The sequence below is a fragment of the Rhinichthys klamathensis genome, unplaced genomic scaffold, assembly GCF_029890125.1.
Source record: "Rhinichthys klamathensis goyatoka isolate OS25496 unplaced genomic scaffold, OSU_Roscu_1.1 h1tg000059l_1, whole genome shotgun sequence".
Classification (NCBI taxonomy): Eukaryota; Metazoa; Chordata; class Actinopteri; order Cypriniformes; family Leuciscidae; genus Rhinichthys; species Rhinichthys klamathensis.
The window spans coordinates 1,850,431-1,873,105 of NW_026606604.1; the positions used below are offsets into that span (position 1 = coordinate 1,850,431).

The 22,675-nt window shown below is 46.8% G+C and overlaps 1 protein-coding gene across 1 annotated transcript in view; it reads right to left on the reverse strand.

Moving 5' to 3' along the window:
* vipr1b (vasoactive intestinal peptide receptor 1b) overlaps positions 1-22,675 on the reverse strand; it is a 93,059-nt gene that overhangs the window by 52,436 nt on the left and 17,948 nt on the right. The window contains exon 2 of the mRNA XM_056248877.1: positions 10,059-10,149. Within this exon, the coding sequence (XP_056104852.1) occupies positions 10,059-10,149 (91 nt within the window). The remainder of the gene's footprint in view (positions 1-10,058; positions 10,150-22,675) is intronic.

The following is a 22,675-nucleotide window of genomic DNA, read 5'->3' on the forward strand; positions in this document are numbered from 1 at the left end:
GTGTACAGGAAGCATTAAACCATCAAAGTTAAATGATTGTTTATTGCTTATGAATTTCCAATATTTTCTTTACCAGGGGGTTTCAAACTTTTTAATGGCAAGGAGCCCTAAACAATACCCTTGTGAGATTCTTTATTTAGGCTTATAATATAATAAAATATAGGCCTAATATAATATAATATAATATAAAAAAACGAATTTAAGTATTTGAAGTGATATAATATATCAGTTTAAATGCTTCAATTTGTTTACATATTATATTATTATAATATGAAAACAAACTGAAGTATTTAAATAGATCTAATAGCTAAATATTTTTAAGAAAAGTGAATGTGAACTCTTTTATAATCTAACCATCCCTGAAACTCCCCCACACACAAAAACATCTATTTAAACTAATGATGTATTTTGAATTTGCACGCGGGTGGGTGTGTAATTGTTACCGTTCTGTGTTCATCAACCGTTATTTCCACCACTTTAATCAAACCACTCTTCTTTAAAACATTATGATGTGATTTTATTTCACGTCTTTGCGTTTCTCGTTGCCTCTCGTATTGAGCTATTTGGTCCGCACACACAACTCACTGCCAATCACACGCGCTCACATCGTTCTCTTTCTATGAAACCTGTAAACTGCATTCACCAGTTTTCACTCTATAGCGGTTGACCAGAGCACTGAAATTATTTCTCACTTAAACTACAATCAAATGGATATCCCCACACATTTCACGTCAGTCCTCTGCGTGCCGTGCGTGGCATTTTATTCTTTTCTGCGAGGCCGCCGCTTCAGAAGTGCGCGGCCGCGCACGCGCGCAGCTTAGAGGGAACATTGTCTCAGACCCATTTTAGATCTGCGACAGCTGAACAGAGCACTTGTGAAGCGCCAGTTCAAAATGCTTACAACCAGGAAAATCCTCACGCAAGTTCGCCAGGAGGACTGATTTATGTCAATAGATCTGAAAGACGCCTATTTCCAAATACAAATAGCGTCCCATCACAGGCGATTCTTGAGATTTGCCTTCGAGGGCCAGGCATATCAATACACAGTCCTGCCGTTCGGCCTGTCCCTAGCACCCCGTACATTTACGAAGTGCATGGACGCGGCTCTCGCACCCCTGAGACTTCGGGGCATGCGAGTTTTGAACTACTTGGACGATTGGCTGATTCTAGCTCGATCACACTCAGAGCTTATAGAACACAGGGCCACATTACTCTGTGTGCTCAGGGCCCAGGTGATTTCCCTGTCCGCCCTTCCGGTTCTCAATGAGGAGAAGGACGCGAGTCTCCTTTGCCCTGTCAGGGCACTAAGAGCTTATGTGTCCCGCTCGTCTGGTTTTAGACAGACTGAACAGCTCTTCGTTTTGTTTGGCGGACGTTCTAAGGGACTTGCCGCATCAAAACAGAGCCTATCCAGATGGATAGTCGATGCCATAGCGCTGGCTTACACCTCTAAGGGCCTGAAGTGCCCCTTGGGTGTCAGAGCGCACTCCACGAGAGGCGTGGCCTCTTCGTGGGCATGGTCTAGCGGGATTACCCTGCAAGATATCTGTACGGCCGCGGGCTGGGCTTCGCTGTCTACATTTATAAAATACTATAACCTGGAGGTTCCCGCCTTACAAGCTAAGCTTTTGGCGGTCTAGAATTCAGTGCTATCTGCCCCGCTGTGCCGGCCCAGATGCTGAGTTTGGCCTGTGTATCGCTCACTGACCGATACAACAGCTCCATGAATGTTGAAACCATCCAGTTTAGGCTGAAAGCTTTTCACCCTGGCTGTGCGGTATACTATTAATATGATTAACTCTAGAGAGGGAACGAGTACTGCGTATCTTGCCGTGCTTAATATACGCTCTGGTTCGCTTCGGCGATGAAAACCAGTTTGTATCAGCCTATCGACCTGCTTTTATAGGGCGAGGCCACGCCCTTTCTGGCGGGAGGTGACGAAATGGGCGCGAAGTTCCCCAATTGGACATGGCGTCACGCAGGGCCGCTCTCGATAGGCTGCTGCTTTTGCCGCAGGGCAGCCAATAGGCGCGCGAGCTGCCTCGCCTATGTCTCCATGCTGCCGCAAAGCGTTTTACATTGATTAAAAATTAAGGACAATTTTTGGCTTCAATATCTCGTGGAAAAGAGGTTTTCCCCATAGCGTACGATATTACGCAGTACTTGTTCCCTCTCTAGAGAGAACGTCTCGGTTACGGATGTAACCCTCGTTCCCCACTCAGGGAACGAGGGTTACATCCGAGTAGGGAACGGAGTAGGGAACGGAGACGTTACGTCGGATGACGCAGAATGGGGGTTTCGCCAGAAAGCCTATCATCTTCGAGTATTAAAAAACGAGCCTATGGCAATGAAATGCCATGGGTCTGCGGAATTTGCATAATGTATCTCCGCCCCACCGCGTGGGAATTTAAGGAGAGACACCTGCAACAGCAGATCATGTCTTCGCTGAGGAGCCGAGACTGAACTCAGGCGTCTACCCAGCGGTATAGCGGAAGTGGCAGGGAGACGTAACGTCTCCGTTCCCTACTCAGGGAACGAGGGTTACATCCGTAACCGAGACGTTCCCTTTCGTAGTCACACCGAGTTACGTCGGATGACGGAGAATGGGGGTCCCCGTGTAATCACGCCACCTTCACAGCTGTCTTCCAGTGCCCTGCGAAGTCTGACCTCCCTGTCGTGATATAGGCACGGACGAAGGAGTCCTACTTAACACAGGAATACCAAGGTACACTGGGAAGCATATCTCAGGGGAGATATGCCGCAGCATGCCTACCCATAGGGAGGACTAAAGAATACACATATGGCCGAGGGGGCTTCATATGGGGGAACACTGGAGTGACCAGCCCGTGGGGTGGCAACTTTCAACTCCAGGAGTGGCAAGGTGGCTTGCCGAGGGAAAGACACATGCTCAAAGAGGCTTACAGTGGAAATACACATGTGGGGGTTACTCAGAGGAGGAACCATGCACACGGAGGCACCTAGCCGACGCACAGGCAATAGACACTGGCGCCAGCGTCAACAGTGCTGGAGGAACTCAGGGCTTCAGAGAGGAAGGCTACCTGAGGAAATATCGCACGTATCCAGTCCGTGGATTGGAATGGCGAGCAAGCGAGACACCTAACGGCTCCCATGTTAGCTTGAAAAAGACAGTACATGGGCGGAGACTGGCTCCACTCGGAGATTGTAAAATCTGGCGAATGTGTTGGGTGTCGCCCAGCCTGCAGCTCTGCAGATGTCTGTTAGCGAGGCGCCACGCGCTAAAGCCCAAGAGGACGCCACACTCCGGGTGGAGTGGGCGGTCACACCCAGGGGCACGGTCGACCTTGCTGCTGGTATGCCAAAGCAATGGCGTCCACTATCCAGTGGGATAACCTTTGCTTGGAGAGAGCCTTTCCCTTCAGCTTCCCACCATAACAGACAAAGAGCTGGTCTGAGGTCCTGAAACACTGTGTCCTGTCTACGTAAGCACGGTGGGCGCGTACTGGACAGAGCAGTGCCAAGGCTGGGTCTGCCTCCTCCAGGGGCAGCGCTTGCAGGTTCACCACCTGGTCCCAGAAGGGAGTGGTGGGAACCTTGGGCACATATCCAGGCCGGGGTCTCAGGATCACGTGAGAGCAGGCCGGCCCGAATTCCAGGCACGCTTCGTCAACGGAGAGTGCGTGCAGATCCCCCACCCTCTTGATGGAGGCCAGTGCAACCAGGAGCGCTGTCTTCATTCACAGGAACTTAATCTCCACTGATTGCAGAGGCTCAAAGGGAGCCCTCTGCAGGGCATATAAGACCACTGAGAGGTCCCAAGAGGGTACGAGAGGAGGGCGAGGAGGATTCAGTCTCCTCGCTCCTCTCAGGAACCTGATGATCAGGTCGTGCTTTCCCAGAGACTTACCTTCAACTGCATTGTGATAAGCGGCGATAGCGGTCACATACACCTTCAGGGTGGAGGGAGACAGCCTTCACTCCAGCCCGTCTTGCAGAAAGGAAAGCACGACACCGATCGAGCATCTCCTGGGGTCTTCTCGCCGTGAAGAGCACCAGTTGACGAAGAGGTTCCACTTCAACGCGTAGACGTGTCTCGTGGACAACGCTCTAGCGGAAGTGATGGTAGCCGCCACCGCAGGTGGCAGGGCACTCAAACCTGCCTCATCCCGTCCAGGTGCCACACGTGGAGTCTCCAAAGATCGGGACGAGGGTGCCATAGGGTGCCCCGTCTCTGAGAAAGGAGGTCCTTCCTCAGAGGAATTAGCCAAGGAGGTGCTGTCGCGAGGAGTATCAGTTCGGAGAACCAGGTCTTGGTGGGCCAGTATGGGGCAACCAATACGACCTGCTCCTCGTCCTCCTTGATCTTGCACAGAGTCCATGCGAGAAGGCTCACTGGGGGAAACGCATATTTGCGTAGGCCCTGCGGCCAGCTGTGCGCCAGTGCATCCGTGCCGAGCGTGCCCTCGGACAGGGAGTAATACAGGGCGCAATGGGATGAGTCATGGGAGGCAAACAGATATCTCTGTGCGTCCCCGAACTGGTCCCATATCAGCTGGCCGACTGGGGATGGAGTCGCCATTCGCCAGAGGTTGGCCGGAGCCGTGACAGCTCGTCGGCTGCAAGGTTCCGCTCTCCTGGAATGTAATAGCACGAAGGGACCTCAGGTGCTTCTGACTCCATAAGAGGTGGCGTGCGAGTTGCGACATAAGTACGTGTTGACCCTGGAGCAGCGCATGGAAGCGGTGCAGGGCAAGGCGTACTGCCAGCAACTCGAGGCAATTGACATGCATGAGGCGCTGGGGTCCTGTCCAGGAGCCCGCGGCTGCATGTCCATTGCACATGGCGCCCCAGCCCGTGGCAGAGGCATCTGTGGAGACAACAACATGCCTGGAAACTCGTTCTAGGGGAACTCCGGCCCGTAGAAAGCTGAGGTTCCGCCACGGGGTGAAGGACTGACGGCAGGTCGGAGTTATTGGAACTCTGAGCGTACCGCGATGCCATGCCCACCTCGGGACCCGATCGCGAAGCCACAGCTGAAGCGGTCTCATATGAAGCAATCCGATTGGTGTTGCCGCGGCTGCGGATGCCATATGCCCCAGGAGCCTCTGAAAAAGTTTCAGTGGGACCGCACTCTTGCCCTCGAACTGTCGAAGACAAGTCAGCAGTGAGTGTGCGCGCTCGCTCGTAAGCTGCGCGGACATGGCGACCGAGTCTATCTCCATACCGAGAAAAGAGATCCTCTGCACGGGGCAAAGTTTGCTCTTCTCCCAGTTGACCCGAAGGCCCAGACGGGCTAGGTGCCGGAGCACTAGGTCTCTGTGTTCGCAAACCTGGACTCGAGAGTGAGCTAATATTAGCCAGTCGTCGAGGTAATTCATGATGCGAACCCCGTGTTCGCGCAGGGGAACAAGGGCTGCCTCGACAACCTTCGTAAAGACGCGAGGAGACAGAGCCAACCCGAATGGGAAAACCGCGTACTGGTATGCCTGCCCCTCGAAAGCAAACCGAAGAAACGGTCTGTGTCGAGGTAAAATGGAGACATGAAGTAGGCGTCCTTCAGGTCTATCGCTGCAAACCAATCCTGTGGCCGCACGCATTCGAAAATGCATTTGGTCGTGAGCATCCTGAACGGCAGCCTGAGAAGGGAGCGGCTCAAGACGCGCAGATCCAGGATTCGCCGTAACCCACCGGTCTTCTTGGGGACAATGAAGTACGGGCTGTAAAACCCTGACCTCATTTCGGCTGGAGGGACAGTCTCGATTGCACCCTTCGCCAGCAGGGTGGCAACCTCCGCTCTCATGATCGGGGCATTGCCACCGACCAAAGTAACGGACTCCCCTGAAGCGGGGAGGAGACCGTGCGAATTGGATTGCATAGCCGAGCCTGATAGTTCGGGCGACCCAGCGGGACAGGTAGGGAAGCTCTAACCAAGCTCCCAAGAACTGAACCAGCGAAAACATCCGAACGACAGACGTCCCCCCGGAGGGGCAGCGAAGCGGAGTGACCGGCCCAGGCGTGGGTGGCATAGCGGCCCGGTGCGGGGGCACGGTCATGCTCCGTGTCCTGACAGAGGAGACCAGGGAAGGACCAGCGTTCCACGGGGGTCTGCTCTGCCAGGGGTCTGGCGACAGAGGGGGACGAGAGTGGTGTGGTCCGGAGACGGCACACACTGTCATCCGCGCCCTCAGAGACAGAGGGGGACGAGAGCGGCAAGGCCCGGGAGCGTCGCGCACTGTCGTCCGGCCCTCTGAGGGCTCAGAGATGGGATGCAGCTCTTTGGTTTAGAAAGATTCTCCCCCAGCCCTCCACCGGGGGAAGGAGTGGCCCTGCAACCACTCCCTGAAGAACTGCAACCTACATCTGAGCTGCACGTAACGGGAGCGCCGCAAGCCTGGCCTTGGCGGGGCTGCGGGACCGGTACGGGCAGGGGCGCCTTCCTGCGACCACCTCCACCGCGCGGCCCGGTGCTGCTGGGGGCCGGGCGGGAGGGGGCGGAAGTCGCAGGAGGGCGCATTCGGCAGCAAGCGGACTGAGGCGTCTGAGCCGGCAGCTGGAGGCAGCAAAGCCGCGGGGTCAGACAAAATAGCCACAGTCCACTTCTGGGCGGCCGAGAACTGTTGGGCAGAGTCCTCGACCGCGCCACCGAAGAGGCCAGCCTGGGATATGGGGGAGTTGAGGAAACGAAATTACTCAGCCTCGCGCACATCAACCAGGTTAGCCAGAGGTGTCTGACCACCTATGTGGACATCACCTGACTCAGGGAGCGTGCGGTCACCTACGTCGCTCGGAGAGCAAGGTCGGTGACGGCAGGCAGCTCAAGGATGAGCCCTGAATCAGCCCTACCCTCGTGCATGTCATTGAACACCCAGGAGGATGACAATAACACGCAGTGAGGTGGCAGCCTGCCCCGCAGCTCTATAGGTCCCCGCCACCGGAGTAGACAAGAACCTACAGGCATTGGAGGGGTGCTTAAGAGTCGCCACGCCAGGTGGAGGCGCTGTGGGGACACATAAGTGTTGCCACAGAACACTCCACAGGGGGAACCCCAGTGCACCCTAGGCCGCGGCCTCTACAAGGGCAGAGAAGGCGGAAGAGGCCACTGAGCAGTCGCGAAAAGTCAAGGAGACTTCCACGATCTCATGATCTCTTCATGCACGTCCGGGTAGAAAGGATTTGGGTTCGCCACCCCCAAAAACCAATCACCCGGGAAGCATAGCTGTGCACTCTGGATCAAACTCGTTATGCTAGCACATCCGAGGACGGCAGCACAGACGAGCCATCATCTCTAGAGGACTCCAGCTCACCTTGTGATGCAGTGATACATGATTTCATCAGCCGGGGTACCGAATGAAACCGCGGGCCCGCGGGCGGGCCGGCGAACTCACCTGGGACCACGCAGGTTGCAATGTGAAAGACGGGGTGTGGACCGAGGAATTTTTCGTCGGTTTAGTTCCAAACCTGCCGTCTTAGGTCACCCTGGCCACCAGCTGAAGTATTATCTCACGTGGAGAAAAATAGATCGGGGTGTGGATGAGGGGACTCTCACTCATTGAGCTCATCGAGTCTCGACCGTTACATTGCGATGGTCACGTTCCCAGTGAGAGAACGTGACACACCCACGAGTGCTGTCTGAGCGCGATCAGCTGAATCTATCAGAATACTACACTCAGAAAAACACGGGCAGATCGTCTTTAGAAAGACGCGTCTTTAAAAAGACGTGCCGCGTGCAGCTCTTTAGTGAGAGGAAAAACTCCGCGGATGTTGAAGCGACCAGGGAGAACACACAGACTGGCAGACCACTGCTCAGCTCGCAGGCAATGTGAAACTCGCTGGATACCGCCGTCACACCAACACCGGAGAGTTCGCTCGTCTCGAAGAGATGTGCTGCCCTACAAAGGCTAAGTGCAGTAACTACGCCACCATTGAAACTGAGAAAAATGCCTCTAAAGTTTTCATACTGGCCAGTCCAACATGTAGCAGGTCCAATAGTGTTGATACTTTCAATTGATACCTTTTTAGGAAGGAAAATTATATATATATAAAAAAAGACCAATGATATGACCTTTGACCCCAAAAATGTAGATACTGCACTCTGCCTTTGAATTACCTTGATCAACTAGAGCACTATTACAAAAGCAAAGTGCAGTATCTACAATTTAGATGTGTTCAGACTTCCACATTTTTGTATTCCTTATGTCTTTTAATCTGTTTTGTGGTTTGTTTATAGATGTTTATAATAGGTTGAGAGTATTGAAATTGCTTGTAACCTTCAATAATAATTTTTTGTCCTAATGTCCCTGTCACATCGCAGTCCTAAACATTTTTTTGTCATCAACATTGTCATTTTTCCAAACATCCTTAACATTTTACACACAATCAATGGTATTTTGGTTTGTGGATTTTCATTTTAATAGAAAATTCATTCATTAAATACCAAAACAGAACAATAAACAGAACAGCCTAGATCTAACCGTTAATTATTAACGTCAAAATAAGTGACTGCCAATGTAATCATTGAGAGTAGAAGATATGAACGGAAAAAGTCGACTGATCTCGATGGTTATTTCGCAACTTCCATGACTTTCAGCTTGAACTTCATTGGCTATCAATTAAACAACGCGATATTTTACCTAAACCATGTGATGTAGCGTGTGTAATGAGAAGTAAACAACCAAGATAAAGTGACATTTAATTCAAGACTGTCCTTGCGGCTGCAGGTGCTACACGGCTCTCCTCAGGAGATCGGCTAGCACTAGAATGCTAAACTAACAGTGACTTTGCTCCAGTCGACTAACTAAATGTAATCTTGTTAACTTCACAACAATTGGACTAGCTGCCTGAAACGAAAATAGCTTAAGAAGAAATGAAGGCAAGAAACAGAACAGTGACGGGATCGTATTTGGATTATGACAGCATTTCCAGACTGGATAGATGTTACAGTCTTAAAGGGAGCAGGTAGGCTAAAATGGTTTAATATGCTAGCGGCTCGCTATTAAACCGGCTTATGATAATTAATAGATTTAGATGTTATTTGACTGGTTAGTTGTTCATATGTTATCCATCTTCCTACCGTTGTTTGGATACTTGCGTTTCAAAGCAAGTTCCACCATGGTTTTTCCTCGGGATTGTGCCATGATATTTGTGTCAGTTTTACCATATATTTCTAGCAGCTATCGTGTTTGTGGTGTGTGTGATGGAATGTTTTGGATGGGGCTACTAGGCAGACCGCAGTATCTGCGTCAAAGCCAGGTAAACACAGGCAGAACGTAGTATCTACACTTACTGCGGTTAGCCTCGGTATTAGGTTGGATTTCGTAGTTACTGCAAATTTGACATAGTGATTTCTCTAAAACGGGACCCAGTTGGACCAAGAGCTTTTGTCACAAGACAAAGGAGGTGTTATGAAGCCCATTTTCAGTCTAAACTCAATTTTGACCAAATATGTAGTTACTGCACTTTGCCTTTGTAGGGCAGTGTAGTCACTGAGAAAACTCAGGATTTGGCTTGTGGAGTGAAGAGATGCTCTTGGCTCCGAAGCGAAAACATGATCTGCTGTTGCAGGTGTCTCTCCTTAAATTCCCACGCGGTGGGGCGGAGATACATTATGCAAATTCCGCAGACCCATGGCATTTCATTGCCATAGGCTCGTTTTTTAATACTCGAAGATGATAGGCTTTCTGGCGAAACCCCCATTCTCCGTCATCCGACGTAACTCGGAGTGACTACGAAAGGGAACAGAGGTTACGTTAGTAACCGAGTACGTTACCTGGTTGCCTTAAAATTTGAGTTCACTGAAATTAAAATCTTCAGTTAATACAATGGAGATTGGTTTAATAAACAGAACCTCTAAATATTATGTTATCTGAACCACATTAATTATCTAAGTTGATTTGACAAAAGATAAAAAGTTGTGATAAATCATGAAAACATTTTTTTTACAGTATAGATTGTAAATCATTTTATGTTTTTGTTCTATTTCAGCACCAAACATTATATCTCCTGTTGCATCTATTCTCCCTCATCAATTGTTTATTGTCTGTGAAAATGGCAAAAAAGCGACATTATACTGTAAATATCACCTGATGTGACGTTTCCTGCTGTTTTATTCTCGCACCTCGCTTTTGCCAGCTCAATCTCATTTACCACGTCACACATCTGAACAGCACAAACCTGCAAAAGAGACAGAGAGAGAAAAAGAGAGAGAGAAACAGAGAACATTTCAGTTGTTTAACCACATCACAGCCTTCAAAGCTTCAATCTCTTTCGTCTCAGTGATTCACCTCAATATTCCTTCTCAGGATAGTCTATTACTTTAAGGTGTCAGCTTTCATCTTGTAAGGCTTTCATTTCATATGCATATTTGTGGATTGCCGTGAAGTCTCATGGGGGCTTATTGTGGCTAAATATTTACAGCAAATGCCTACTGGGATTGGGAATTAGATTCCACTGCTTGAAAAATCCACAAACTTAAAAACGACTTATTATACTTTTAGTTTGCCATAGACCATTCCTACTGACAAAATGACAGACCGTTGCTCGCCTGTACGCTAGCGGCACACGGACAAAAGAGCGCCGTTGCACTGTGGAGATGATATCATGCCTGTAAGGGAGAAAAGGCGCGTGGGGCCAGTGAGTAATCGTCAGATTGCTCACTGATGTCCACTGCTGATGACAAATTCATGCTGACAGTCAGTGGCAGACAGCCTGCGGTCAATAAGAACGTGAAAGTCCAACGAACAGCTTGAGAAGGTCAATGATGAAGACATGATGCCGGGGAGTGTAATGGACAGGGAGGACTGAATCCCAATAGTGTTAATAATGTTATATGTGTGTGGGTGTTTGTGATGCTTTGCGTTTTGTCTTGAGTTAGCATCTATGTGTGCTTCTGTTTTGGTATAATGTGTGCGTGGGCCTGCATTTGTGTGTGTGTATGGTGGCGGGTACAGGTGTGTGTCTGTGCATTTCAATGTGAGAGTGGGCATAGTCTAGAGATCCGTGATCTAGAACAAGATAAGGTTACCGGGAAATGAAAAAAGTTCGATTTTAAGTACTTCTGCTGGGCCCAGTACTTGCTGAGCAACTGGCAGTGACATGAATGGAAATGCTAACGATAGATTCTCAATGTATTATAGACCTCTTTGGGCCATATCACACTTAACCAAGGACATAAGCATTGAAAACATTTACAATATAAATCTCATCCACTGCCTTTATAAACAATTGATGGTTGGGAAAAGATGCAGGTAAGATTTTTTTAATGTTTTTGAAAGAAGTCTCTCATGCTCACCAAGGTCAAAAATACAGTAAAACAGTAATATTGTGAAATATTATTACCATTTATGAAAACAGTTATTATAATTGGTAATAATATTTCACAATATTACTGTCACAATATTACAGCAGAAGTATTCTTGTGATGGCAAAGCTAAATTTTCAGCATCATTAGAGTCTTCAGTGTCACATGATCTTTCAGAAATCATTCTAATATGCGGATTTGGTGCTTAAGTAACATTTCTTATTATTAATAATGTTGAAAGCAGTTGTGCTGCTTAATAAATGGCTCTACTGTCACTTCTAATCAATTAAATGTATCCATGCTGAATAAAAGTATTCTTTTCTTTCTGTATAACAGAATTCTGTATACAAGTATACAATTCTTTTTAAACGTCATGAAAAATGTCACTACAGTCATTTTCACCATATCTTAAATTATTTATTGTATCTAACAGCAATCAGTTACAGAAATGATAGTGATGTAAATTACATTTTTGGAATAAATGGGCCAGATCCTTCATCTTGCGGAAGCAAATTTCATTCTTTATGTATCCTAAATACACAATCAAATAAAAGATTCTGTAGAACAGTCGTAACAAATACATTTCACGCAATAAATATTGCAACTAAATAAATCAATTATACAATTATAAAAAATACATATTGTATATTTGTAATATACACATTTTTTCTAATATTTTCATATTTGTATAATTGATTTTCAGTTTACAAGGGTTTTCATAGCCTGGGTCAGTGACAAGGATAAAACAACAAAAAATCTATACATAAAAGGCATTTGAAAAGTAGCAAAAGTAAATGAAGTCATGGTGAAAGTCCAACAACAATCTTTAAGAAAAAAAAAACTGAAAGGAAAGGGGAAAAAACAAAAGAGTCGAAGATGATTTCATGGGCTCTTTAAGCTCTAGATCTTTGGCCCTCGAGGTCCAGGTTCGGTCCAACCCTAATGAAAACCCTGACCAAGCCAATATACACTCACCGGCCACTTTATTAGGTACACCTGTCCAACTGCTCGTTAACACTTAATTTCTAAGCAGCCAATCACATGGCGGCAACTCAGTGCATTTAGGCATGTAGACATGGTCAAGACAATCTCCTGCAGTTCAAACCGAGCATCAGTATGGGGAAGAAAGGTGATTTGAGTGACTTTGAACGTGGCATGATTGTTGGTGCCAGAAGGGCTGGTCTGAGTATTTCAGAAACTGCTAATCTACTGGGATTTTCACGCACAACCATCTCTAGGGTTTACAGAGAATGGTCCGAAAAAGAAAAAACATCCAGTGAGCGGCAGTTCTGTGGGCGGAAATGCCTTGTTGATGCCAGAGGTCAGAGGAGAATGGCCAGACTGGTTCGAGCTGATAGAAGGGCAACAGTGACTGAAATAACCACTCGTTACAACCGAGGTATGCAGCAAAGCATTTGTGAAGCCACAACACGCACAACCTTGAGGCGGATGGGCTACAACAGCAGAAGACTCCACCGGGTACCAGTCATCTCCACTACAAATAGGAAAAAGAGGCTACAATTTGCAAGAGCTCACCAAAATTGAACAGTTGAAGACTGGAAAAATGTTGCCTGGTCTGATGAGTCTCGATTTCTGTTGAGACATTCAGATGTTAGAGTCAGAATTTGGCGTAAACAGAATGAGAACATGGAACCATCATGCCTTGTTACCACTGTGCAGGCTGGTGGTGGTGGTGTAATGGTGTGGGGGATGTTTTCCTGGCACACTTTAGGCCCCTTAGTGCCAATTGGGCATCGTTTAAATGCCACGGCCTACCTGAGCATTGTTTCTGACCATGTCCATCCCTTTATGGCCACCATGTACCCATCCTCTGATGGCTACTTCCAGCATGTCACAAAGCTCTAATCATTTCAAATTGGTTTCTTGAACATGACAATGAGTTCACTGTACTAAAATGGCCTCCACAGTCACCAGATCTCAACCCAATAGAGCATCTTTGGGATGTGGTGGAACGGGAGATTCGCATCATGGATGTGCAGCCGACAAATCTGCGGCAACTGTGTGATGCCATCATGTCAATATGGACCAAACTCCCTGAGGAATGCTTCCAGCACCTTGTTGAATCTATGCCACGAAGAATTGAGGCAGTTCTGAAGGCAAAAGGGGGTCCAACCCGTTACTAGCATGGGGTACCTAATAAAGTGGCCGGTGAGTGTAGATCTTCAGGATTAGAAAGTTACAGGCAGGTGAGTTTGATCAAGGTTGGAGTTAAAATCTGAAGGAAAGTGGACCTTGAGGGCCAGAGTTGAGAACACTTTCATTGAAAAAGTGAAAATCATCGAGAGGCACACAGCTGTTTCGAAATATCTTGAAGAGGAGCCCTGTAATGAAGTTTACCTGCTCTGTGACACTGCCAATAACATCTGAATGATGGATCTGCATTTCAAGGTAAATGTTTAGAAGGAGAGCAGCAGAAATGATGCTGAAAATATAGGCGCTATTTTTGCTGGGTTTCAGCTGTCACTCTCCGGGACATTGGTGCATGGATAATAGGGTCAGCTCAGTGAGAGGCTGCTTCACTGCCATCATCAGCCATGCGTGCACCATAATCCCCACCAGCAGAAGATTCCATCATACTTTCTATTGCATCATCTGACCTTGTATAGCTCTTAAGACACTGTAAAATTAGGATTGGAAGGGAAGAGTACACAAAAAAACACTTGAAACAACACTGAAAATGTAGCTATCTTCAGTTAATAATTGCCTTCTCAGTCTGAAGTATAAAAGGTTGTATCCTGTGTGCTAGTCAAGGTTGGTAACATGATTTGCTTCATGGAAACAAATAATAAACTGCAGGTTTGCATTAGAGAAGTTTCTATGGAGCTGATTATTTGCTTCTCCATAAAACTGAGGACAAAGGAGCCATTTAGAGGTTGTTTACAGTGATTTGCCTAAATTACAATAACAGTGTGCTATTCGTCTGATAATAAATCTCCCAGATTCCCTCAAATATTTCCTCTCAGAGTTACATCAGATAACGGATGAGCATTCTTCCTTATGCGTTGGTGCATTCATCAGGTGCAGGGTCCATTGCGTGTGAAAGCGACCCAATAAAGTGGAGGGTCAGGCAATGGGCCGATCTCTGATGCAATCCTGGCGAACCGCACACACTCAGCTTACATATTTGTGTTTATGCTCAAATTATTTGCGAGAGTTCAACTATGTAAGTGGATTCCCTGCTGGAAAATCCAGCTTAGGCTGGATTGCTGTGTTTTGGAACATGATAGCAAGTCTAAGCTGGTTATTAGCCGGTCCAAGCCTTGTGTTTTTACACATCTTTTTTTCCTCAAACAGCTCATTTCCAAAAATATCAGCACATAATCCATCTCTCACTGAATAAGTCTAGGATCCTGCTAAAAAAAACAACACTTTAAACCATGCTGGTTTAAGATGATCTAGCTGGTCTCCCAGCCTGCCCAAACAAGTGTTCAGCAATAGTTTTTCGGACAGAGCTTAAAACCCCTCTAAAACCAGCAAACAAGACCATCTTTGGAGACCAGAAAACCATTTTGAGTAGTTTTTTTTTCCAAGCAGGAGAGATAGACCTCCTGTAACACCAAATAAGTCAGTTGCTGAAAGGTCTGTGAGTCTCTGCAGTCATCACTTCACATTCAGCTTTGATAAAAGAGTATATTCTTCCTTTAAACAGTCTTTATGGGCAGTATTGATCTATTTGCTTAATGTCAGCCTAGCTTTTTAGTGGCATTTGAGAGAAAGAGAAAGAAGGCCAGGGGATTGGCCCCTAAACAATGACCATGCAATGACTCAGAGCAAGACCTTGGCAACAGTACATCAACCACAGAGCTTCTCATTGACACACCAAATGAGAAGCTCACCAGGAAAACAGTGTTGCAATATTAGAGATCAGATTGTCTTATCGCTCAAACAATTTGCATTAGATTTTTTAAACAAACCATGGTTCACATGTATCAAGGGGTCCAAAAGTCAATAGTTTGATATGTGACCTGTAGTACAGAATCTTAAATATTTATTCTTCTCCAATTATACCCTATAAAATTCCTTGAATGGTCTCAGGTCTGTCTACATGCATTAAAGGGTTAGTTCACCCCAAAATGAAAATTCTGTCAGTAATCACTCACCCTCATGTTGTTCCAACCCCGTAAGACTTTCGTTCATCTTCGGAACACAAAGTAAGATTTTTTTTATTAAATCTGAGAGCTGGATCACTCCTCCATAGGCTTCTAAGGGATTGAAACTTACCGCCCCAGAAAAGTTATTAAAGACATAGTTAAATTATTCAACTATTAATTTCCTTCTCTGTGGGCCTCGAGTTAGTTCACGTAGTGTAACTGCGCGCAGCGCTTCTGGTTGTACGTAACACGCATCACACACATGACCAGTGTTGGCCAATAGTGAGCCTACGTGTGACGTACAACACAGAAGCGCTGCGCTGTTACACTACGTGAACTAACTCGATGCTCACAGAGAAGGAAATTAATAGTTGAATAAAGTCGTTATTTTTGTTTGTTTTTTTGCGCACAAAAAGTATTCTCGTCGCTTGGACTATTAACGATGTCTTCAGTGTTGTGCTTGAACACGTTCATTGAACGATAGTTCATGAACTCGTTCATATTTTGGGCGAACGTGAACTGAAAGTACTGTATTACTGCTTGATGAAGGTTACTGTGAACTCGTTCATTCTGGTGTCTGTGAACGCACGCTCTCTCAGTCTTTAACTTCGTTCAATAGGGTGCCAGATTTCTATAGATCCTTCCAGGCGAAAACCCGGCTAAAACACACCGTAAACAGGCTTTAATATGTAGCGAAAAAACACCCAATCTGGCAACACCAGCCACCAGTGTCGCACCGCCGCATGCGTCATCAAAACAAAAAGCAGCATGTAGTCAACAAAGCATCGAGGAGGCGTCGTATGATCATTTAAACGAGTTTTATGACAAGGTCGGTGAGGATGGGAAAAATCTTACATTTCTGTGCAAACTTTGCCCGCTGATAAAATAATTGCTGTCTGTGGTATGGGCTGTGGCAATAATTAAAAAAAAAAAAATACCTCGCAGCAACAAAAAAGAACTATGAACTAGTTCATTTTGGGAACTGAGAACTTAGTTCAAAATTTTTAAGTATGAACTATGAACTGAACTAGTTAATTTTAAAATTTGTGAACTGAACTTTGAATTAGTTCATGTAGAAAGTGAACTTTCCCAACACTGGATGTCTTTAATAACTTTTCTGGGCCGGCAAGTTTCAATCCCTTAGAAGCCTATGGAGGAGTGAGACAGCTCTCAGATTTTTTAATCAAAAATATCTTCATTTGTGTTCCGAAGATGAACGAAAGTCTTACGGGGTTGGAACAACATGAGGGTGAGTAATTACTGACAGAATTTTCATTTTGGGGTGAACTATCCATTTAAATCCCTGCAAATAAAATATTTTATTAGTTTCACAAAGTAAAGTTAACAAGATACTTAATATAGGAAATCTGCATGCTGTTTGCATGGAAGATGATCCGGTTAATATTTGTATGATGTTTGATTTGTGACCTATAGTACTAATGTGAAGTATTTCTTTCCATTTATGCATTATTTCTGTTGTAAATAAATAAACAAACATACATACATACATATACTATACATGACTGAATGGATGGTCACAGGACTGTCTATATGCATTAAATCCTTGCAAAAAGAACATTTTATTAATTTCACAAATTAAGGTTGACTTAATATAAGAAATATAAGAAATGGCATGCTGTTTTAATGGAAAATATTCTGGTTAATATCTGTTACAATTAAAAAAGTTTTAATTTAATTATTTTTTTAGATAGTACTATTTAGTTAATAATTTATTTTTTATTGTACTGATTATGTAACCACTAATCAGTCATCTTTACATTAGTTTAAGCAATTAAAAAAGTTTATCCCATGATTCTGAATGTTCAAACGTGGCATTGTGGTTTAATATAATGATGATGACTAAACATCATAACTGACCAATTTTCCACATAGCTGTGTAGTTTCATGCCTCTCGTTTCATTCTGTCATAATTTATTTCTCATCACATAATACAATAATAATCTCAAATTAACATTGTATGCCTATTTCTTCATTTATCTGGAAAGTAGATGAAAAATAAGCAAGATAAAAGATAGTCAGCAGGTCATTTTTGCAAAATAAACCCCTTCAGCTGGTACAAGACCTGATCAGTTTATTTCAGCTGGATGCACGTTATCCCTTACATATTAACTGTTTAGTTTGTCGGTATCAACAAAATACGATCCAGCTCAAATCCGCAGCTAATACCACTAAACACAGCATGCAGGGTTACACACACACACACAGCTGAGCTGAATAATGAAGTCCTGTGCCTCAGATGACTTATCAGAACATCTGCTGACCTCTGGGATGAACCTGCTACACTCGTTCCTGAGCCAGATAATAGTGCCGCTCTGCTCAAGCCTGTTAGTGTAAGTGCAGACAGCAGCAGATTTTGCTCAGAGTGAGGAAGTAACAAACGGCAACTTGGCAAGCAGATGTTCCCTAAAACGTCTATTGTAGTGTTACAGAGCTGGCTGAGGAACACAGATTTTTTTACAACTTAAAGGTGATGTGTGTAATTGTTTTGAATACTGTCTGGATTGATGATTCACTTTTGGTGAGCTCAAGTACAAACAGGCCATATGCCATCCATATATGTGATCTGCAGTATTTATAAACTCCAGTTTTATGCATTCACTGGCAATTCAGTTTATCACTTTGCTTACGGCATAGAAGCCACGGCACACCGTGTTATTTTAAAATCATGACTATTTGTGAATACTTAACAGTATTTTGGCAGCTGTATAGTGCTGCCAGTGAACTATTTATTTTTATTACTATGACTGCATTTGAGGAGAACAGAAGTTTCAGGTAACATTGGGACATGCACTTTTGTTTCATTGCCTTTCAAGCTAAGTGTTCCATTGTGTTTGGTGGCATTGTTTAAAGGGGTCATATAATGCCATTTTTGTACAAGCTAACATGATTCTTTAGGGTCTAAATTAAAAGTTTGTAATATACTTTAATTAAAAATTCTCATTAGTATTGTAAGAAAACGTCTCGGGTTATGACTATAACCCTTGTTCCCTGAGAAGGGAACGAGACACTGCGTCGAGAATCGACACTTTGGGGACGCTCCCTTAGCGTGCGCCTCTGAAGTATGAATGAAACTATTCCAATCCTGATTGGTGTTGCGTCATGACGTAACATGTGACGGCATAACCGGATGCATAAAAGCTACGCCGGAACAAACACAAACTAGCCTAGCGATGAAGCAAGCCGCTCTCAGGCCTTAAGGGGCGTGGCAGAACGACGCAGTGTCTCGTTCCCTTCTCAGGGAACAAGGGTTATAGTCATAACCCGAGACGTTCCCTTTCGAGGAAACTCTACACTGCGTCGAGAATAGACACTTTGGGGAACGAGTGCCCACTAGGCCACGCACCGAATAGGCCTGTCCCGGAGTGAAACTGTATAGGCACTCAGCAAGGACTGAGCACGTGTGCACCAGGCGTACTAGGAAGGTGGAGACTGTAAAACCTAATAAAAGTATGTGGAGTAGCCCAACCGGCTGCCTCACAGATCTCCTGCAGAGGTACTCCCGAAAGAAGGGCCCTAGAGTAAGCCATGCCTCTAGTTGAATGAGCCCTCACGGCTAAAGGTGAAGGCAAGTCGCGCACCTTGTAAGCCTCAGTAATAGCCTGAACAATCCAATTACTAATAGTCTGCTTGGATGCCGGGAACCCCTTCTTAGGTGACCCAAAACATACTAATAATTGGTCCGACCTTCTCCAAGAAGAGGACCTCTCAAGGTACACGCTCAGAGCTCTGACGGGGCAGAGCAAATGAAGCTTCTCTTCTTCTGCCGACACATGAGGTGGAGGATGGAATGCCTGAAGGACTGTAGACCGAGCCGTATTAGATGGAACTTTAGGCACATAGCCCGGACTCGGGTGCAAAAAAGCTTTTACTCTGCCAGGGGCAAACTCCAAGCAAGCTGGTGTCACTGCCAGGGCTTGGAGATCTCCCACCCTCTTAAGTGAGGTAATAGCCAAGAGAAATACCACTTTTAGCGTCAAGTCCTTAGGCGAAGCCGACTGCAAAGGTTCGAAGGGGGCCAGGGATAACCCTTCAAGAACTATTGCCAGGTCCCAGGCAGGAACCCTGGACCTGGTTGCCGGTCTCATCCTCCGAGTACCACGGAGAAACCGAATGACCAACTGGTGCCTCCCCAGAGGCCCATCACTCAATGGTGCATGGAAAGCCGCAATGGCAGCCACGTACACCTTAAGTGTGGAAGGGGAGAGACCCGCAGATAAACGATTTTGAAGAAACTCCAGAACTGAAGCCACTGGGCAGTTAACTGGATCTAACTCCTGTTCTCTACACCAAGTGGAAAAAACATTCCACTTGAGGCCATATAATCTCCTAGTAGACGGAGTCCTAAAGCTAAGTATGGTTTCAACCACTCCGGCTGATAGACCAGCATCTAGGTACTGAACCCCCTCAGAGGCCAGACCCACAGCTTCCACAGCTCTGGGTGAGGGTGGAAGACTGTGCCCTCCGCTTGAGACAACAGATCCCTCCTCAGAGGAATCTGCCATGGCGGAGCTATCAGGAGTGATATTATGTCTGAAAACCATACTCGGGTCGGCCACCTCGGGGCAACCAGAAGTAAACTGATGCCCTCTTGACGGACCCTCTCCAGGACTCCCGGAAGCAGAGCGATCGGGGGAAATGCGTACAGGCGAAGCCTCGGCCAGGCCTGTACCATGGCATCCAACCCCAGTGGGGCTGGATGTGAGAGGGAGAACCAAAGTGGACAGTGGGACGTCTCTCGAGACGCAAACAGGTCCACTTCCATCGGTCCAAACCTCTCCCATATTAACTTCACCACCTCTGGGTGAAGTCTCCATTCCCCGGGCCTCAGCCCCTGCCTCGACAGGATGTCTGCTCCCTGATTCTGAACCCCTGGAATATACATTGCTCTGATAGACAGTATTTTCCCTTGGGACCAAAGAATAATCTGATGCGCCAGTCTGCACAGAGGGCGCGATCTGAGTCCCCCTTGTCGGTTCAGATAGGCTACCACTGACGTATTGTCTGATCGTACTAAGACATGGTGACCTTTGATGTCTGGGAGGAAGCTCCTCAGAGCCCTGAACACAGCCATCATCTCCAGGAAATTTATATGCCAAGAATGATGATGGTCCTGCCACAGACCCCTGGCAAAGCGGCCGTCCATGACCGCGCCCCAGCCAGTGAGGGAGGCGTCTGTCGAAACGGTTTTCCGGCGACATGACACTCCCAACACTGGCCCTTGGGATAGGAACCAAGGTTTCTTCCATATTTGTAGAGAACGAAGGCATCTGCGCGTTACTCTGATCATACGAAACGGATTTCCCTTGGGAGAAAACCCCTTGGTTTTTAACCACCACTGAAGGGGCCTCATGTGTAGAAGGCCCAAAGGAATGATGTTGGATGCCGCTGCCATGAGGCCCAGCATTCTTTGAAATTGCTTTACAGTGATGGCCTGGCCTAGCTTTAACCTGGATACCATCGCCAGAATTGACTCGATACGTGCGGGAGACATTCGTGCCTGCATCGTAATCGAGTTCCACACGACTCCCAAAAACATCGTGCACTGGGATGGTTCTAGCACACTCTTCTTTGTATTGAGTCTCAACCCCAATTTCTGAATGTGGCCAAGGACGACATCTCGATGCCGAACTGCCATCTCCCGAGACTGAGCCAGAATGAGCCAGTCGTCGAGATAATTCAATATACGAATGCCTTGAAGTCTCAGTGGAGCAAGGGCTACATCCATACATTTGGTGAATGTGCGGGGAGAGAGTGCTAGGCCGAACGGAAGAACCCGATATTGGTAAGCTTCGCCCCCGAAAGCGAACCTAAGGTATCTCCTGTGACATAGAAGGATGGAGATGTGAAAATAAGCGTCTTTTAGATCTATCGTGACAAACCAGTCCTCGGATCTGATCTGACTCACGATTGCAGGAATGGTTAGCATTTTGAACCTGAACCTCCTCAGAGACCGGTTCAAAACCCTGAGATCTAAAATTGGCCTTTACCCCCCATCCTTCTTTGGAACTATAAAGTACCGGCTGTAAAACCCGGACTCCCTGTCCAAAGGAAGAACACGTTCTATGGCTTCCTTTAGCAGCAGAGTCTGCACCTCTTGTTCCATCACCTGAGCCTGCTCTGGAACCACTGTAGTCTGCACTACCCCCGAAAACCTGGGGGGGCAGCGCGTGAACTGCAGTCTGTACCCTGATTTTATTATATGCAGGACCCATGCAGATATGTTGGGAAGATGATACCATGCCTCTACAAAATCTACTAGGGGTACCAGCCTCTCGAGACTGGCCTCTGGTGTTTTTCGAGCATCTTTCTCGACTCCCTGAAGCGGAATACCGGCAGGGTATAGTCGATACGGCTTTTGTGGCCATAATTGATGCTTTTTCTTTATTAGAATATTTTCGCTGGAAAGAGATGCGGCCCGAAGCGTCGTTGACGGCGGGCAACATACATCGTTTCCTAGAGGGCTCCGCTGCGAGAACAACCTCGGTTGTCCTACAGCGGAGGGGACAGCCCTCAGAGGTCCTACCACTTCGGTTAGGACCTCTTCCCCGAAGCCCTCCTAGCCTGAATGACGTCCCTCAGGTCGCCTTTCTGGTTGGAGGACTTCGATTTTTGAGAGTGTTTCCTCTGTTGCCAAGCTCCAGGAGGAGGGGCTCTAGAGGAAACGCTCTCTCTCTGCTCTGCTCGGTGTGAGGAGCTGGCTGATGGCTGGGGCTGATCTTTTGGCCCCACCCTACTCGATTTAGATTTCGCCTTACGGGGGAGGTACTGCTGGAACGCCGCAGATTGTTTCTTTGCCTCCTGAAACCTGTCGACGACCGATGTAACGGCGTCGCCGAACAGGCCAGAAGGCGAAAGCGGCGCATCCAGCAGAAAGGATCTATCCTTCTCTTTCATACCGGATAGATTTAGCCACAGATGTCTCTCCGTGGCCACCATAGCTGCCATAGAGCGGCCAATGGCGCGGGCCGTCTCTTTTGTGGCCCGAAGAGACAGATCTGTGGCTCTCCTCAACTCCGCAATATCCTCAGGAGTTGGCCCCTCCCCCTCATCTAAATCTTTCAGGAGGTCGGCCTGGTATGCCTGCAAGAGTGCCATAGAGTGCAGACATGAACCAGCCCGACCTGCCGCCATGTAAGCCCTGCCTATTAATGCAGATGTATCTCTGCAGGGCTTACTAGGCAGCGCCGGGGTTTTTAGGGAAGATGCCGACTCAGGGGAAAGATAACCCGCTAGAGCCTCCTCCACTTTAGGCATCTTCCCATAACCC